The sequence below is a fragment of the Myxocyprinus asiaticus genome, chromosome 10 (assembly GCF_019703515.2).
Source record: "Myxocyprinus asiaticus isolate MX2 ecotype Aquarium Trade chromosome 10, UBuf_Myxa_2, whole genome shotgun sequence".
In the NCBI taxonomy this organism is placed as follows: domain Eukaryota; kingdom Metazoa; phylum Chordata; class Actinopteri; order Cypriniformes; family Catostomidae; genus Myxocyprinus; species Myxocyprinus asiaticus.
The window spans coordinates 43,922,510-43,941,768 of NC_059353.1; the positions used below are offsets into that span (position 1 = coordinate 43,922,510).

The 19,259-nt window shown below is 36.5% G+C and overlaps 1 protein-coding gene across 2 annotated transcripts in view; it reads right to left on the reverse strand.

Moving 5' to 3' along the window:
* The window catches only part of LOC127447373 (villin-1-like), a 33,321-nt gene extending 18,716 nt beyond the window's left edge, over positions 1 to 14,605 (reverse strand). The window contains exons 1-8 of one of the 2 annotated variants that reach the window (XM_051709204.1): positions 14,456 to 14,605; positions 6,959 to 7,064; positions 6,790 to 6,864; positions 6,464 to 6,660; positions 5,109 to 5,217; positions 1,846 to 1,956; positions 1,470 to 1,675; positions 879 to 957 (exon numbers count right to left, since the gene is read on the reverse strand). In XM_051709204.1, the coding sequence (XP_051565164.1) occupies positions 879 to 957; positions 1,470 to 1,675; positions 1,846 to 1,956; positions 5,109 to 5,217; positions 6,464 to 6,660; positions 6,790 to 6,864; positions 6,959 to 7,036 (855 nt within the window). In that variant the 5' untranslated portion in view covers positions 7,037 to 7,064; positions 14,456 to 14,605. Of the gene's footprint in view, positions 1 to 878; positions 958 to 1,469; positions 1,676 to 1,845; positions 1,957 to 5,108; positions 5,218 to 6,463; positions 6,661 to 6,789; positions 6,865 to 6,958; positions 7,065 to 12,016; positions 12,158 to 14,455 lie in introns of those variants that run through there. The other variant, XM_051709203.1, reaches the window with a different exon arrangement.
* Between the last annotated feature and the right edge of the window lie 4,654 nt (positions 14,606 to 19,259).

A 19,259-nucleotide genomic window follows, 5' to 3' on the forward strand; every position in this document is an offset into this window, starting at 1 on the left:
AAATTTCAGCTATCTTGGCTGGTGTCGCTAACAGGGGACAGTTGTGCAAAAGTGGTTCTTTGTTTTTTACTAAATTTCTCCATTAATATGAAACCATAACATGAAATCTTAAGTTAACGTGACCCCAAAATTGACCCAATTTACTTTGTTAATGCATGTTGCTGGTCTTTGTGCGCAATTCTTCTGGGCACATTATTTAAAATGTTAATCAAAATGTAATAACTTGCTCAGTTTCTGAATTGACTTTCCTGCTCAGCTGACATCACAAATCCCTCTTTTTTTTCCAACCCCTTCCTTCCAACCACTTGGCTCCATTCTGGTAAGATATGCCCACTTATTTATGATCCAACCAATTGCCAATAGATAAAATCAAGTCCTGCTCTGTATTTTTTTCTCATTGTATATTCTATGCTGTTTAGAAATATGTCAGAATGTGGAAGTAAAATAGGTTGTGAACAGTGTTTCACATTGAGTTTAAGGCTTTAGCTTTCATTACTAGTCAGTCAGTTATATTTAGACTTTCAAGACCACAATCACTTGAGCAGGCCTAACTGTGTAGTGGGCATGACTGTGTTCCTGATAGCTCTGTCTTATCTAAAAATGCACCCATTACGTAGGCTTACACAGATCTTGCTGATGCAGACAGAATACCTCTTCTCATAAGGATAACTACTTTATGAGCCTCACTATTTTATCATGTGTCCCTCCCAACTGTTAATCAATGGAATATAGCTGTGCACTTTCACACAGAGTAGGTGTAAGGTATGGCTTTAGACTATAAATATCAATTGAGCCACTGCTATCAACATGGCCTTTATACAGTATTGCTTTGTGCTGTGGTGGGTTAAAGTTGGGGCAGGGGTTAGGGTTGGTCTTACCTCAGTTTTCAGTAGATCTTGTGTGAGTGGTTTCACTGCTACCTCCTGTACCACAAGGTTTCCATCAGCATCTGAAATACTTTTTTTTTTTTTTACACAAAATACTTATTTTAGTTTAAGCACATATTGATGGTCAGAATAATAATGTATTTATTACATCCTTCACAATTATGCAACAGCATTTTAAGACCATTTTTACTTACTTAATGCATATTCCTGGTCTTATTGTTAATGATTCATCAGTGCACATCATTCCAAATATATTTTTATGGTCTTCATAATCTTTAATCAAAACGTAATAACTTTCTCTTCCTCTAAAATGTCTTTCCTTTTCCACTGATGCCACTTAGGCCACGCGGGCTATTTGCTCATGTTTAATAGTTATTTAGGCATTGTTTAAGCAAACCCACATTTGGTCTGTCTCCATTTTGGTGTGGAAAACACCTTTTCAATACATTTTTGATGGATAAAATCAGGTCTCACCCAACATTTTAAATATTATGTTTCACTCTAAAATGTGTAACATTACAGGAATAAACAGGTTGTGAATGGGAATTGTGTTGGCTGTAAAACAGGATTTAAATGACTTACTGAAATAGTTTGATGGCAGTCTTCAATTTCTCATCCACAATCTCATCTGGGATTGCATCTTTGATGGTGTCTCTTTTCTCTCCCAGTGCCTTCTTCATCAGTTTCATGGCTTCCTCAGATGATTTCTCATCATCTCCTTCCACGACAGTCACTTGTGCTCGACCGCCCCTTTCCCGATCACGGATGTCCTTTGCTAGGTTCATCCCCTACAAAAATAGAAGTCTTCAGTAAACCTACTGTCTAGAAGTGTTAATATACACACTCAGTATCAAAAACATTCCCTTATTATCAAGAAAATGTGATACTTTAAGTTACTGAATTGGTGTGGTGCTATTGAATCTATTTTATGCATGGGAAATAAGTAGGAAAGGTTTACCTTTAACCTCTCCATACGGTTACTTTTAGGTCCATTCCACTGAATGATCAGGCTCCCCAGGTCCAGCAAGAACACATCACCTTGATTGAAGCTCTTCCAGCTCATTTCCACCTGAGCACAGAGGGATTGTTTAGTCTGCATATAATCATTACACGACATAGTAGTAAAATGTATACAGTCGCAGTAAATCAACATATGTGACATTTAATGCATATAATAATTCATTATGTGCATTTAATGTTAAAATAATATACAGTCTCTCAAATCTCATAGCTCTCTAATCTCATTTTGGGGTTGAGTATATTCAAACTTGCATCATCACAATTTTTCACCTTACTCATGAGAACCAGTGGCATTTGCTATCAGTGACATAAAATTTTTAATTAAACACATGCACAAATGAGATTTCTGAGCTCTGGTGGATTAGGTTGAATAATGGTTTGAAGTTTGGCCTGTTCCTCACACAAAGTTTCTTCAGGAGCTTGGCAGTATAAATCACCATCCACTTTACATTTTCAGGATTGGAACGCCATGATTATGTACAGTACTGTGCAAAAGTTTTAGGCACTTGGGAAAAATGTTGCATAGTGAGGATGTCTTCAAAAATAATTCCATAAATAGTTTTCATTTATCAATTAACATCATACAAAGTCCAGTAAAAATAAAAAAAGCTAAATCAATATTTGCTGTGATCACCTTTGCCTTCAAAACAGCACCAATTCTCCTAGGTACACTTGGATACAGTTTTTCTTGGTTGTTGGCAGATAGGATGTTCCAAGATTCATGGAGAATTCACCACAGTTCTTCTAGTTAGGCTGTCTCAATTTCTTCTGTCTCTTTATGTAATCTCAGACTGACACGATGTTCAGTGGGGGGCTTTGTGGGGACCATGCCATCTGTTGCAGGGCTCCCTGTTCTTCTATTCTATTCTATTCTATTTGCAGAAGAAATGTTTGGGAGTCTAAAATTTATATTTCCTATTGACACACATTGACAAATGTTTTTGTGAAGCATCTTATGTGCCTAAGACTTTTGCACAGTACTGTATATGATGACAAAATGTTAATTTTGGGGTTAGGGTTCTTAATTAAGACGTTATATTATTTCCCATTTGTGATTTTCCACTTTTTATCTTGAAACTTGTAATTGACTTTTAATATGCATAAGAAAAGTAAAGAAGCCATGGCTGTAACCAACTATGAGGTCACCAAGGTCCAGAACTCTGTACATTTTTTATATTCAAAAATAAAAATTGAAGAAACTGAATACAACTGAATGAAAAATTAGCAGTTGAAAACTTCTCCTTTGAGTGTCTGCATGTATAATCCAGTTTAGACAGTTGGCTAGATTGTTTATTGTCCGCTGTGTGTAAGAGAGTTATGAGTGAGGGTGTGGGTGAAGCCCTTCCCACCCAATACTTTGTATCACTGGCACTTAATCTGACAGTAATCAAAAAGATGCACGTGAACAGCGAGTGCATTATTGCTGGCAGCGTTAAGGCAAAAGCAATGATCATCATGACATGACATATATAGTATACTGTATTCCAATTTTAGATAATTATTTCCTGTTTGACCCCCCATATACATAAATCCTGAATATATAAATATAAATCTGAATATATAGTTATAACTTAATGATCAGGCATGGTCATAGACAGATGTTCTTGAACAAAAAGATTAATTAAGTAGATCCCATGTCTAAATAATTCGATATTGCACAATGATGATTCAAATCAGTTATCAAGTGGAGATATTTTCTGCTTTATGACATTGAAGGGTGGCTGCAACATGGATGCCAAAAGGTCCTTAGACTTTGGGGTCCTTAATAGAATACAGTCAGCAACATGTCATTCACTGGAGACGTGGTTTAGCATGGGGGAAATTGATTCCCCATTACCATATTAGTTACTCATGAATTCCTATGAGAAAAACGAGGAGAAATATCTAATAAATTTGGCTATTTACACAAAAAACATGACGAAAAGCTGTTGTTAGTTTTTTGTTCTTCAGACAAAGCAAAAAAAAAAAAAAAAAAAAAAAAAAAAAACTGGAACTGATATTTAATTGCCTTTCAACCAATAAATATACAAGCCTAGATGAGTTTAGCAGAATAATTAGAGAAGTCTGCCATTTTTAACTGACTGTAACAAAGGACCCATTGGGCTTCCAAACCCTAGCCAATAAGAAATGATGAAGCAGAATAAAAACACAGAAATATGTGGAAAGCTGGCTGATTATGACATTATGTTGTAAAACAAATAATTATATTAAGCATGTTAACTGTTTTAGTCACATAAGGAAAATTAAAGCTTGTCTATCAATAAGCCTGTTCAAAAAGTGATTTTATAAAAATATATTCAGACTAACAACAATATATTCAGATTTATATTTATATATTCAGGATTTACAACTATATATTCAGATATACTGTATATTTATATATTCAGATTTACAACCATATATTCAGATTTATATTTATATAGTCAGGATTTACAACTATTCAGATTTATTTTTATATATTCAGACTTACAACCATATATTCGGGCTTACAACTATATATTCAGATTTATATTTATACTGTATATTTGGAATTACAAGTATATATTCAGGATTTACAAGTATATATTCAGGTTTTATATAAATATTTCCTGTTTCCTGTATTTGATGCTGTAGACTGTAATTGTATTACTTATGCTTATTAATATGAAAATTATTAATACGTATTGTTGCATGAATAATATGTAAATACATAAATTCTCCACACCTAGCCTATAGTAAATTATCAACAAATTGTCAGTAAGGAACCTGGTCTGTAAATTAATTTGAATCTTAAGTAAAACATCTTTTGCAAGCAGTACATGTCTGTGTCTATTTATATAATGATAGATAATAAGTTTATATGCAGTGCATACAAAGGGTTGTGTTTGTAGGTGAAATTTTGGTACAATTCTCTCCCCCCCCCCCCCCCAAACCTCACTCATTTTTAAACCCTAGTTAAGGCCTTGAAAAAAGCTTATTAAAAAGTATGTAAAATCAATCATCATGGATCAAAAATTAAGAAACGTGCTAGGGAGATAGTCCTATAATTAAGTTAATTTTAATCTGGGTGCTGGGTTTTTGTGTTGTTTGGCATACAAAAAAGGAATTGTAAAATGTCATGCAAGGGGACAAGCATGAGAGGTTAACTTTATACAACATTACTAAACATTGCAGTAATGTGTTTAGGTTTCTCTTTTGTCATTAGGGTGTGGTCATTCTCACCTCTCCTGCAACCACATGCTTATTTCCCTTCACATGCAACAGCCTTCGAATGTTGTATGTGTTGGTCTCCACTTGTTTCATCCCAGATGCAACTCCACCTTGTTTGTATCTGAAATGAAGGAACTAACAATGTGATATCAGTGTAACCATTATGGAACACGTTCTTAAGTCCATTTTAGCCTATCTTTACCCTCAGACTATTGCTTCATACAAACTAAAATAAAGAAGTCTTGTTTTGTAAACTTCCACAAAATGTAGGATTTTTGTTTTTTTTTATTTTACTCATTGTGACTGAGAGAGGAGAGGTGTTGCAAAGTCATATGCTTCCCACAGCATGTTGAGATAAGAGACCCATTTGCTGGAATCACATTTGCAAGAGTAGATATGTACATTTACATTTAGCAGATGCTTTTATCCAATGTGTCCTACAAAATGAGGACGGATACATCTTAAAGAGATAGTAACACGAAAAGTGCTGCATTACAAAGTTTCAGTTGCATCAGAAAAGTACTAGCCAAGACAGATTAGGGTGCAACACATTTTTTTAAATTATTATTTAATTAATTATGAATTAATTTGAGTGTATGGTCAAGTGCTCATGAAAAAGTTATGACATGATGGTCATGCCATTATGCCACAGAAAAATATGTGTCAGAAATCTCATGAACTTGATCTTCACCTGCAAATGTAATTAACCCATACACCATAAATTAAGAAGGTGAATCTCATGAAACCTGTCTAGATAATGTAATGTTGTATTTCAATGCAAAATCAAAAGAAAAAATAAGATGTTATATTTTTGCATTTAGAAAATAAAGTCTATTTTTGGGATGATTAATGATCATATGACAATGTTATCATGAAAATTAAGCTACAATTAAGCCACCCTACCCAAAATACCCAAAATATGTCATTACTGTAAAGTGAAACTAACAACGATATATTAAAATTCCTATTTTAAAATTAAAATTTCTATAAAAAAAATGTAATTAAAAGAATAACGTTACATTTTAAAAGTATTATACATCACAGCAGTATTTGTTGTACTGCCTTTAATTCAGATTGATTTAAATGAAAAATCCTTGTACTATATAACTTTATACTTTACAAGTAAAACGTTTAGAATTGTAAATACACTAATGAGAATTTGGGGTTGAAATGTGCTTAACTGTCATGAAAATATTCGTCACATTGCAAAATACCTTAGTGGTCCTAAAAAAATGCTTAATTATTGTTTTTCTTTCGATTTTGGGGGAGATTGTGACCTGGACATGTTTTGGTGAGATTCACCCAAGGTAATTTTAATATGACTTTTTGATAAGACTTTTTAGTGTTTTCTAGTCTGAAGAATTTACATTATGCCTTGTTTGAAGTATCCTTGGAAAGTGGCACTCTCGTGGCCCTGGGTCTCTCGATGCTGCACGGCAATGCCCCCCAGGTGCTCATCCATCTGGGTGGTGTATATTGCCGCTGCTCCCTGCTCATCCTGGGAAGTGCATTTGCCCAACCAATAATGGATGTCGTAGGAGAAGTTGTTGCTGGTCTTGTGAGTCTGAGAATGATAAGCTAAGTTAGCACAATCATCCGTTTTCATAGTTTTTTTTTTAGTTAGTTATCTCAAAAGTTTTCCAACTAAGCCATGTTAATTATGACACTTTGACTGTTTAGTGCTAATACTTACGTAAAGTATTATGTAGCTGTCTCCCTCATAAAACTGTCCGAATGTTTTAGATGGACAGGGCACCAGTTTCATGTTCTGACCAATGATTAAACAGAAGATTGATTAGTGATTTGGTTGAGTTGTCTAAATCTCAAACAAAGTAAGTGTGTTTCTTATTGTTCCTCCATACCTCTACTCTCCATATCTGAAGCCCTGGTGTGGTTTTATTGAGGACTTTTGGAATGTCGGTCTTGACTTCCTGTGGCATGATGCCAGCTTAAGTCTCAGGGAATTACCTAAAAGAAAGAAAAAGGAAGTTCCCATTGAACAAAATGACTTCCATTTAATGACATATAGTACATAATTTCCTAGTATTGCACATCAGAACTATATACATTTTCTGAAGAAAATGTGAGTGGTGCTTTCCCTGGCAAAACTTGCCTGAAGTTCACCCAAAAATGTCATTCCAAACCCATATGTGGTTAATGTGACTGCTGTTATTAATTACTTACATTTTGATCTGGTCCTTACACAAAGCTAGCACATGGTTTCAGATGACTAGGAATATAGCACACACTTTTATGCTACTTTTATGGTGTTTTAGGAGCTTAACAGATGTGGTCAGTCTGATCTGTTGCTGTATGAAAAAAAGCTGCTTAAAGACTCTTAAACATTTCTCCTTTTGGGTTCCACTGATTAACAGCAAATGGGTTTGGAACAACATGAGGGTGAGTAAATGACAGCATTTTCATTATTGATCTATGCCTTCAATATATTAAATGCCTCTTTAATGATTTCTTTCCTGTTAGGATTTTTCAATGTCATTCAAAGGCATAAAAGGGAGTGGCCTAAACAGCATTCAGTGCACTTCAGTTCATGCACTAGTAAACCCAGACACAAAGCTAAAATTTAAGCTTTATAAGGAAGGAAGATAGTCAGCCACCCACGGGAAAGGAAGAGAAAGCTTCATGTCCTATAACTAATGCAAATCTTTTATAAGATACTACACCTAAGGCTGTTATCATCAAGTGTGGCTGAGATATGATCAAAGGCCACAGTCCCTAAATTTGCCTCCTCTAGTGAACACATAGTTCATACCTTAAAATAAGGCTATTGATTCAGTAAATTAAGACTATACAGAAAATATTTTATTTGGTAATTAATCCCCTAATACCATAATTCATTATATGAATGTTCTATAAACTGACATACTGTAACAAGGTAACAGACTTTTAGTATGTTCTAAAGGAAGTTGGACATGGTTTATGACAGACAGAAGACTGTAAAAATTTGATTATATTGCATTTGCTCTGTGTCTTTGTTGTGTGCCATTACCCAGCTGTTTAAATATACTGCAAACTATGTGTCTAGGGAGATATAGTGTCTCTATTTCAGAACTGAGCCATGGCTTCATCTCATGTTGATATAACAACCATATCCTCTTTAGTATCCACACATCCATGTCCTACTTATTTCACATCTGATAATAGCTCTTATACTAACATGATCACACGGGAAATCAATATGTTGTTTCGAAAATTCATGTACCCTGATATCAACCCCATTCTGCTGAATTACTGGCAAGCGGCAACCCCCTTCAGACATTTTTGCATCAATTGAGACGTGATCACCTTTCCCTCTAGTGCTACTGATAGCAACCTCTGTTACATGGGTTCTGGTCCCGTGGGAACAAGGACGTAAATGCGTTCACATAAACAATGGTGAGCGCAACACAGAAGTTGCATTTTTGCTCTGAAAATACATTTTTACTTCACTGAGAGTTAGGTTTAATGCTGGTGTTTGTGTTAGGGTGTAGGGTTAATAAAATATGCATTCCTGTTGACAGTTTAACATCATTTACAACTAAAAATACAACTTTTGGCGCCACTTTGTGGACATTTTACCCAGAAACTGGAGCAGACATGTGCCCGTATGTTTAATAACATTTCCAGATTTAGCCACTGGGAGCAGTGATTCGAATTTCAGGAAGCACAGACCGATTTCAGAAGCACAACTTTCAACCTACTTTTTCAGAATTAATAGTGAGATCAGTCTGCTTATATACACTCAGGGTGCTTTCACACTTGGTTCGATTGCTTGCACCGAAGCCGAGTTCGTTTCCTTCCCCCTCCCCCTGCCCCCGCTGGTCTCTGTTCATATTATATTTTTAAATCATCAACGTGAGTACAAGCGGCAGCTGTTTACCACTGTAACTAGGTAACAACTCGAGAAGATGTCACTGTGTTAAATGCAGTATTAAAGTTTGTCTCTTTGGATTTATCACGCAAACTTGCCATGCACAGAACGACACTTGTTTTTGTCTCCCGCAGATGCATTGAATGTGCAATGATGTGATGAATATTAGCGGATGCGTTGTTAGGGATGCAAAGAATCTGAGCTGCTCTCTGCAGGGGATGTATTTGGACACAAGCAGGTATGAGAAATGCATTATACCATAATAATTGTGATCGGGAGCCTGCAAAGATGCAAATTAATGTCATCACATGTGGTTCACTTCCGCGATTTGGTACGATTGTGTTCATATCAGCAGCGAACCGTACTGGAGTTCACATGAACCGTACCCCAGACCACCTTTTCAAGAGGACCCGAGTGCGGTTCGCTGGTGCACACCCGAGTTCAGAAAACGTTATCCAAACGAACCGAACTTTGACGTCATTCGACCTCGGGTGCACACCATAATTGCTAGTATGAAAGCACCCTCACTTAGCACTGAGGAACACTATGGTCCTAATAAAGTGTCAGATGTGGTCTTCTGCTGTTGTAACCCATATGCCTCAAGCACGAACCAGTCTGGCCATTCTCCGTTGACCTCTCTCATCAACAAGGCGTCCACAGTGCTGCCTCTCACTGGATGGTTTTTGTTTTTGGCACCATTCTGAGTAAACTCTAGAGACTGATGTGCATGAAAATCCCAGGAGATCAGCAGTTACAGAAATACTCAAACCAGCCTGTCTGGCACCAACAATCATACCACGGCCAAAATTAGAGCGATACATATTTTCCCCCCATTCTGATGGTTGACGTGAACATTAACTGAAGCTCCTGACCCATATCTGATGATTTTATGCATTTCACTGCTGCTACATGATTGGCTGATTAGATAATCGCATGAATACGTAGGTGTGCAGGTGTTCCTAATAAAGTTCTCAATAAGTGTATATATTTTTTTGCATGGCTCTCAGGATTGCCTTATTCTGATTGGTCAATCAATGCTTTTCAGTCAAATATTTCTGAATAGCTCAACTTGTAGAGCATGGCGCTAGCAATGGCAAGGTCATGGGTTTAATTTCCATAGAAAACACACATACCGATGAGATGAATACCCTGTAAGTAGCTTTGGATAAAAATGCCTTCCAAATGCATAAGTGTAAATAAATAATTGAACTTGGTCTAAGGCAACCTATTTCCTATATTACTCTTCTCAGAAAATAATTCAGTTTAAATAATATTTAAAATAAATATCAACTGAAATTTTATATAAATTTATTTATTTGATAAATAGCAGTATAAAAGGATGGAAAATGTACACCCCGCTTCACATCAGGGTCCTGATCATGATTAACGATAATGACTGGCTGACTATACAATATGTCTTACATACAGTATATACACCTACACACACACCCCTAAGAAATAATTTTCTGTTTGCATATACCAAATTTATGAGCTTCCTTATCACTATCTTTTTTATGTTTGCCTAGTACCTTGCAACATAGATGTGGATGTTGTGTGATAATACGGATGACTCAATCTCTCTTGTTTGATTGGATGGTTGGGTTTTATTAGGGGGTTGTATCACTGTCTCTATAGTGCAGGCAGATTGCAGTGACCCTTATGTCACTGATCAAAATCCCTCCGTCCAGTGCAAAGGTTCATATTTCCTAACTAAATCCTAAAAGTTTCTTTGATTGTGCAATAATATCTTAACTGATCTACTCTACTGTTTAAATTACATTAGGCATATCATGAATTATCTGCCCTCCAGCATTACAGAAAAGTGTGCAGGGTTTTTATGTAACCTGGCAGAACAATACGCTGTGTTTGATCAGGCCTGACAGTGTTGTGTATATATCCCATCCCTACCTCCCTTCCTATAACCTTGATTAATATTATTCCTGCAGACTCTCCATCATTGCAAATCCAACATTCTGTTTCAAAGCAAAGCATGTAGTTACACTTGAACACATCAGATTATGTATAATATAAAATATTATATAGGCAAAAACTGTAAGTTATTTAAGCAAAATGTCCTCAAATCATTCTGTTCTTATCTTTTTGATTGGTAGCCAGAACATAAAAGCTTGATTACAACCCTAACCACATACACTACTAGTCAAATGTTTGGACACAACAATTCATTCTTTATTATTTCTATTTCACACATTTAAGAATAATACTATAGTCATCAAAGCTATGAAATAACACAAATGGAAGTATGGAAATTGTGTAGTGACCAAAAGTGTTAAACAGATCAAAGCTTCCTTATAGTTTTTAAAAGTAGCCATCATTTGCCGAGATTTCAGCTCCGTACACTTTGGGCATTCTTTTAACCAACTTCATTAAGGGAGTTCCCATGCACTTTCTTTACTATCCAGTCCAACTTTCAAATTAAATAAATGTCAGTTTTATTTTTGTAAAGAAATGCATAGGCAATGTGCCTACAAAACTAATTTTAAGCATATGAACATTAGCATTTATATCAAAATGTTTTTAAGATTACAAGAAACATTCAGTCAAGTGTGTCCAAATCTTTGACTTGTAGTGTAGCTGTCAAAGGACATTCACTTTATTTGGCTTTGTCTGTTCGAAATGAAGAACAGCTTGTTGCAAACATGCAAGTTGACAAAGTCAAATTTAATCAAGCAAATGTTGTTATTGCCAGACACTATACTCTATGTATAGTGTACCAACGCTACCAAGAGAAGGACATTTCACCTTGAAGGGCATTTTGTCTTAGAAGAACAACTCTAGGAAGATATTCATGCTAAATATTAAGGCATAACTGTTGTATAATATTCTGCTGGGTAGGAGTTATGCCTTCATTTCAAAGGACAAGCACTGCTGCATTATTTACCGATTTACTGGGTTCTTCTATAACTTTTACAGTCAGCTTGGCAAATGAATCACGAGCATGTTCAAAGCAGTTTTGGGACATGCTAAAGGTTTATTGCTCTCAGCATTAAATGTTTCTGTATAGAAAAGAGCAAGAGGGATTAGAGGTACTCACCTGCCACCGGAGAAATTGAGAAGGAAGCTGCCAGGTAAAGGTGCTCAGATCACAAAGACAATGGTGGAGACTGTACAACTCCCTTTCTCCCTTTTTTACAACCCATGCACTTTTATCTCTCTCTGTATTCAATCACTCAAAGCCATATATGGCAAGAGCAGGTGATATCCATACAGGTGTGTCATATCTGTCTTACAGGCATTAGTTGCTCATCTCGCCCTCTCCCAAATCGATGTCTCTGAGCAATAGAGCGAAACAAATGTGTTTGTTTACCACTCCACCCCCAGCCCATCTGGCGCTGTGCTTACCTTTCCTTTGCATTTTACTGTGCTGTGTTGAAATGACTGTGAACAGTACTGTCTACACTTCTGCACTGATACAGTTTCAGTGATACAGTTCCCACAGCTTTTGACTAATGAATTTCAATTACTTTTCCATGACTTTTCTAGATAAGAATTACAAAAAATTATTTTATAGAGACTGCACTCTCTAATAAAAGGCTTTTATCTGAGCATATTATTTTCACTATAGAAATTTCCATGACTTTTCCAGAGCTGGAAATCACGATTTAAAATTGTTGGTAATTTTTGGTATTTTTTATTAGTTTACCATGACCGTGGGCCATTTTTTGGCAAGAGCAGGTGATATCCATACAGGTGTGTCATATCTTTATTTTAAAAAAATAAAAAATTTGATAGGGCACCAAGTGCCTTCTATATTTCTTTGCTCGAGTAAAAGAAACTGGGTTCCACAAGTATGAGATCATTATAGATTTCTGAAAAAGTAAACAATCTCTTCAGCTCATCATATCTAATCTGCTAAAACAAAAACAAATGAACACTTAAGAAGAAGGAGAGGCTTCAAAGCATAAGGCCATATCTACTTAAAGAGAATGGCAATTGGTAAGATGACATTAGTAGGTTTGATCACCAAACTAACCTTTTGAGTCAAAAACTGCTATTGCCCTCCTTCTAACATTGTTTTTTTCCCCCTAACATCCCCCATTCTGATGGTTGATGTGAACATTAACTGAAGCTCCTGATCCATATCTGCATGATTTTATGCATTGGACTGCTGTCACACGACTGGCTGATTAGATAATCGCATGAATAAGTAGATGTACAGGTATACCTAATAAAGTGTTCTGTAAGTGCATTGTTAGAGTGGTCCATACGACATGTGCTCTATATTAAAGTCTTCTAAAGTTATTCTAATGCTTGAAGCAGATAAAAAATATTATTCTTTGACTTGTTGTGTATATGTAAGAAATCTTACTACAATTTAGAACAAGTCCTTTCAAATGAAATTAGGTATGCCGTGGTAATTAAATTAAAGGTTTCAAAATAAGCAGGTTATGTTGGGTGCTTCTTGTGTTCTATAATAATCTAGTTAATGCCTCTTTGGACAATGCACTTCCTTGGTGAACCTCAGTATGTTCACTAAAACTTTCAGTTCATTGGTTGGTTCATGTTGTCCTCAGGGCCCGTTTTTTGGCAAGTGAAATGAGTTACAAAACACTGGGCAGCAATGTACCTCTTTAAAGAGTTAAACAGACCATCAAACGTGGGTTGATGATTATTTGTGAGATGTACAGTGGCTCACTGTACAGGCCCTTTTAGTCTACTACTGTCGCCACCGTTTGTTGTGTTGTGCTCAACCTCATGCAGCCAGCTCAACAGTACAGCCTTTGTGAATGACATTGATTATGAAGGGCACATGGGAAACAAGGAAAACTGCAGAACAAAATGACTGTGGAAACACTAATTTATGACTTCTAAGATACCTCCCCTAACCCCCAACACAAGATCCATCATAAAATAGCATCATAAAGGATTTTACACAACCTTACACATTAGATAAATTATGAGGTAGTTTACATAAGTGGTTCTCAACAGGTGAGTCGTAGATCTGTTCTGAATGGGTCACAAAGAGCAGGGAGAAAACAATGCTAAATGCAAATAATGAAATGCAATTTGTCATATTATCGTGCATAGTTAAGATGGCAAAATACATCAGCTTGTCTGCTTTTTAAAAGGGTGGAGATAACACTTCCCATATCATAATCAAACTCTATGGAGTTTTGCCGCAAATTCATCCGTCGCTTGGTAGAAGCTAGCCAAATTAGGCAGATGCCAATATGGCATATATATCAATATGTTGCATGATATGCCCTAATTCTGGAAAACAGCAACATTGATACATTTCAGTGTTTGATTTTATGGAAATTTAGTTTACTTTTGTACAATTTTGCTACCGTATTGGGTCATGGACTTGATGCCAAATATAAAATCTGGGTCCTGAAGCAAAACCAGCTAATAACCACTTGAATATATTCTTTTAAAGTCTGCCTAAAAGTCTTTGAAATTAATAGTTGTTGCCAACAGTTCCAATTTCACAGTACATATTTACTCTCATGCATTGACATGGAACATTGCCTACCTTCTTCAGGCAGTGTTCCTTTTCTTGGTAGCCAAGTGTTGGGTGCTGTCTTCCTATCTTCTCCCAGATTGTCTCTTGGTGAACTTCAGCCTTCAGAATGCGGCCGCTCCCCTCTCCTTCTTAAACTCATTAACCAGCCCTGCTGCTGGGAGAAAGAAGCCACCAATGCTTCAGTTCCAACTCTCACCCCCTTCTCTTACATAATCCAGGACACACGTTAACATGGCTGTTAGTTCAGCTCTGTGACACTGCTTTTGTGAATGTGCTGCAGAGTGTGTAAGGCCTCAGTGGAGGCTGGGCTTCGTCCTCACACCGGTTCTCCTCTTGGCTGTTTCTGAAATGTGAAAAAGGCTGCCTTTTTAGGCAGTATACAGAGGTAGGAAGGCATTAAGGCTGAATAAGATCGAATTCAATATTTGTGTGACTTCCTGTCTACTGTATTAAGATGCATTTACCTGGTCAGTTTTTGAAAGCAGCATAGATGTATCCTTCGCTGCCTAGGAAATCCTATGTGTGCGGTTGGTGGAAAAATAGAACGGATGACTCAGGGCTGCAGACTAACATTTGAGGGCGGTGGCACCGGTGCCACTAAGTTTTATAAAGTTCTATATTTTATAAATATATAAAAGTTAAAAAGTTAACAACTAATTCATATACGGTTAAATTGTTTGGACAGTGTGAATAAGTTGTTACTCCTTTCATCAGGCTCTTACTGATAAAAGTTCAGACATCTCTTTTTTGAATTTCTGAAGGCAAACAAAACCAGTTACATTTTCTGACAATCAGAGAGCATTAGAAAAAAACTGATTTTACACAGAACGAAAACTAGTTTTGTTAATAATTCACCCTGAGACTGCAGGGCTGATGCGAAAAACTACAGTGGAGAGAGAGCCTGGAATACTTGAATGATACTTCTGTTTGTGTGATTTGCACCAGAAGAAGAATGACACATCTCACACACACTGTTGATCACATCATTAACAACTAGTTGTGTACAGTTCTGGGGCAAATCACAGGTGTTAAACCAGATTTATTTATATTTAGGATATTTTTTTTCAAGGTCCTTATATACAAACACACCAGTGTTATTATAGTTTTTATTACTATTTTATATTTAATTTGTTATAACAATTTAGTTTAGTTTGTCTTAGTTTTCTCAGTGTTTTGTAGATTCAGTTTAGTTTTTATTTTATTTTATTTTTTTTTTTATGGCTGCCAAAGCTGAGCATTTTCTGGTGTAATTTAAAAAGTATAATATAATTTTCTTTTCTCAGGGCAGTCTTGTGTTGCCTCTATCTAGTGGTATTTTCATGTTTAATGTGGATTGTAAATGTTGCAAATTTTATATTATAGGGTGAATACGGGTAAAATGACAAAGGACATTTAAGCTTGATCCATATTTCAGCTCTGTAGGTCCATACAATGCAAGTCAATAGGGGCCAAAACTTTGAAGCTCCAAAAAGCACATAAAGGCAGCATAAAAGTAATCCATAGTACTCCAGTGTCTTCAGAAGTGATATGGTAGGTGTGGGTGAGAAACAGATCAATATTTAAGTCCTTTTTTACTATAAATATTGACATCAGCTGTCTCCTTGGCAATCATGATTTCAAGTTTGATTATATTTCCCAGTGCCATCTAGCACTCTGTGACTCTAAAAGTAAGTGTAATTGAGCTTGAAATAATTATCGGTCCTGTAGACTGCAATTGCAAGATGTACACTGAAAACAGAGTTACATTTTGGTCTGTACTCACCCAAAACAGATTAGATCACTTAAGAAGACATTGATTAAACCACTTATGGATAACTTTTATGCTGCCTTTGTGCTTTTTGGAGCGTCAGAGTTTTAGACCCTGTTGACTTGCATTGTACGGACCTACAGAGCTGCGATATTCTTCTAAAAACCTTCATTTGTGTTCAACAGAAGAAATAAAGTCATATACATCTGGGATGGTATGAGGGTGAGTAAATAATGAGAGAATTGTAATTTTTGGGTGAACTAATTGATGATTTTACTTTTGGATGTGTGGCAGAGCTCATTTCATGACCACTGGTTAGAAAAACAATGGTAAAGAAAATGACAGAAATTTCAGGTAAACTTGTTAAGGTTAAAAAAGTATGTTATCTTAATGCTGTGATGTTAAAGTGTATATGAAAATATAAAAATGTATTCCAAATAGATGTAGATATTTTCTAGAAAAACATTTTTCCTCTGTCCCACTTTACCAGTACTGCTTAAAATCTTGTCAAAAGAAGGTCTTCAAAGGTTCTACATCCCAGTATTGAATATTTCTTTGTTTTTGCTTTTGACAAAGGTAGAAGACATCCTAAGCTTTCTTTAAAGGTATAATTTTAGGTTAGGTGTCCTTTAGATCATAATTCAAAGTGTCAAGAAATTTTAAAATTCCTTTGACCATATTCGCCCTAGTATAACAAAAACTAAAATGAATTTGAGATCATTTTTATTTATTTGAGTTAGTTTTGGAGTTATGAAAAAGTGTTTGAGTTTAGTTTCAGTTTTTTCCAATAATTTATTTTTATTTTAGTTAACGAAAATGATTTTAGTTAGATTTTGTTTTAGTTTTCGTTAACTATAATAACACTGAAACACACACAATAAGCTAAGTTGGATGTTATGAACTATGAAGGACTAAAAGGCAGGTTACAATGCAAAGCTAAGCAAATGTTCAGGTCATCCCTCCATTATCTTTATAATGAGAAACCCCAACCTATGTTCAGTGCTCATATTTCATAATGGAGAATCAGTGCAATGCAGTACAGTGACATTACAGAATGATCTCTTTAGTTTTCATAGGTATTTGTCTAAAGTGTACATGTAATTTTTTTTTTTTTTTTTTTACGTTAGCTAGAAGATGACAATACATTAGTATTGTATATATCAATGTGTATTCAAATAAAAAAAATTGAAAAACACTTGTAAAAAAATCATATTAATTCTAATGAGACTGTGCAGGACATTCAAGGTGCACTCAGTAAAATTTCTGTTTATGTTGTGTTGACACCTAGCTGTGTAGATGCGGCATCATCCTCAAACAGAAGTTCTCACTTACTGATTTTATTGTACAAATGCACTATTTGAAGTCAGATATGATTAATTTATTCCCCAAACATTAAAATACAAGGGACTGAGATAAAGAGGGTAATATTCAGCTGGTCATGTGATCTCAAAATGGTGGCACTCATGAATGGGCATCCAGCAACAGATGTGAAATAAAGCTTTTTCTCTAAGACTAACATGTCTGATTTAAGTCTCTCATGTGAGTATACACTGTTTTAAACATTTTTCAAAAATACTACTCTACAATTATTATTTCTTTGTGTTTAAAAGTTTATCAATTCAAAATTAGTTAGAATTACTGAGTACACTTTTAAGAAAAGTTGAAGCCGTTTTATTTTATTACATGATAATGTATCAAACCCATAGATTAATTAAAATACATCCACTCTGTGCTTCATCACCAGCATTCACCTCGAAGTTTTCTTAAGAATCTCCAGAAAATGTTGGGTTTTGAACTGTGGTTGTTGCATCCTTGAATAATGGGCTGGTACCCTGTAAGGGAAGGGGAAAACAATCTGTTATTTTTCAGTCAACATTAAATGATGTTCGCAACCTATTTTACTTCTGTAATCTGATGGATTTCTGAGGGAAACAGGACATTTTAAAAAAAAAAAAAAAAAAAAAAAAAAAAAAAAAAAAAAAAAAAAAGTTGGATGGGACTTGATTTTATCCATTGGCATTGTTTTGATTGGGAAAAAATGGCTGTTACATGAATGAACCAGGTGGTTGTAAGGATTCAAGAAAGAGGTTGCAAAAGTAAAAAGGATTTGTGATGTAAACTGAAAAGTTATTGCTTTATTATTGTTTTATGAAAGATTACATAGAATTTTGAAACATACACCAATAAATCAGGCACAACAAGAATAGGAACATGCATTAAGAACGTAATTATGGTATTTTGAATGCATGTTGACTTTAAAAGTGAAGTATAGAAAGTGAATCATGCTCAGGGCTGGACTGGAGATCTGGCATACCGGGCATTTTCCCAGTGGGCCGATGCACTTTGGGGCCGATCAAGGGCGGACTGGCCATCGGGAGAACCGGGTCGGCCGCGAAACGGGCCGAATGGGCCGCGATAAGCTGAAATGAGCCACCGCGTTATGCAGAACGGGAGTGCTGGCAGCGACTGGGGGAGCTGCCTCTGTGGCCGGGAGTGCTGGCAGCGACGGGGGAACGGCCTCCGTGGCCGGGAGCGCTGGCAGCGATGGGGGAACGGCCTCCGTGGCCGGGAGTCTGGGGAGCAGGAGTCCTTCTCCTCCTCCTCCTCCTCCTCCTCCTCCTCCTCTTCTGGGCAGCCAGGAGCACTGCTGTGGGAACGGTCTTCATGAGCGAGGACGCTGGCTCTGGGACGAACGAGGCTTCCGGCGCTGGCTCTGGGATGAACGAGGCTTCCGGCGCTGGCTCTGGGACGAACGAGGCTTCCGGCGCTGGCTTGTTGACTGGGCCAGGCGTGGTCATTTTCAGCAGCAGGGGAACAGCCTCTGTGGCCATGGGTGCTGGCAGCATCAGGGGAACAGCTTCTGTGGCCGTGGGCACAGGCAGCAGCAGGGGAACTGCCTCCATGGCCGTGGGCGCAGGCAGCAGCAGGGGAAACAAAACAAAGCAAAGCCACGTGCTCTCAAGACAAAGACGACAAGAGAATGCACAAACAAGATGAGAGAATGCATAGCAACAGCAAACAATGCGATGCCACGCATTCTCACACTAAACGAAACCGGAGCGTACA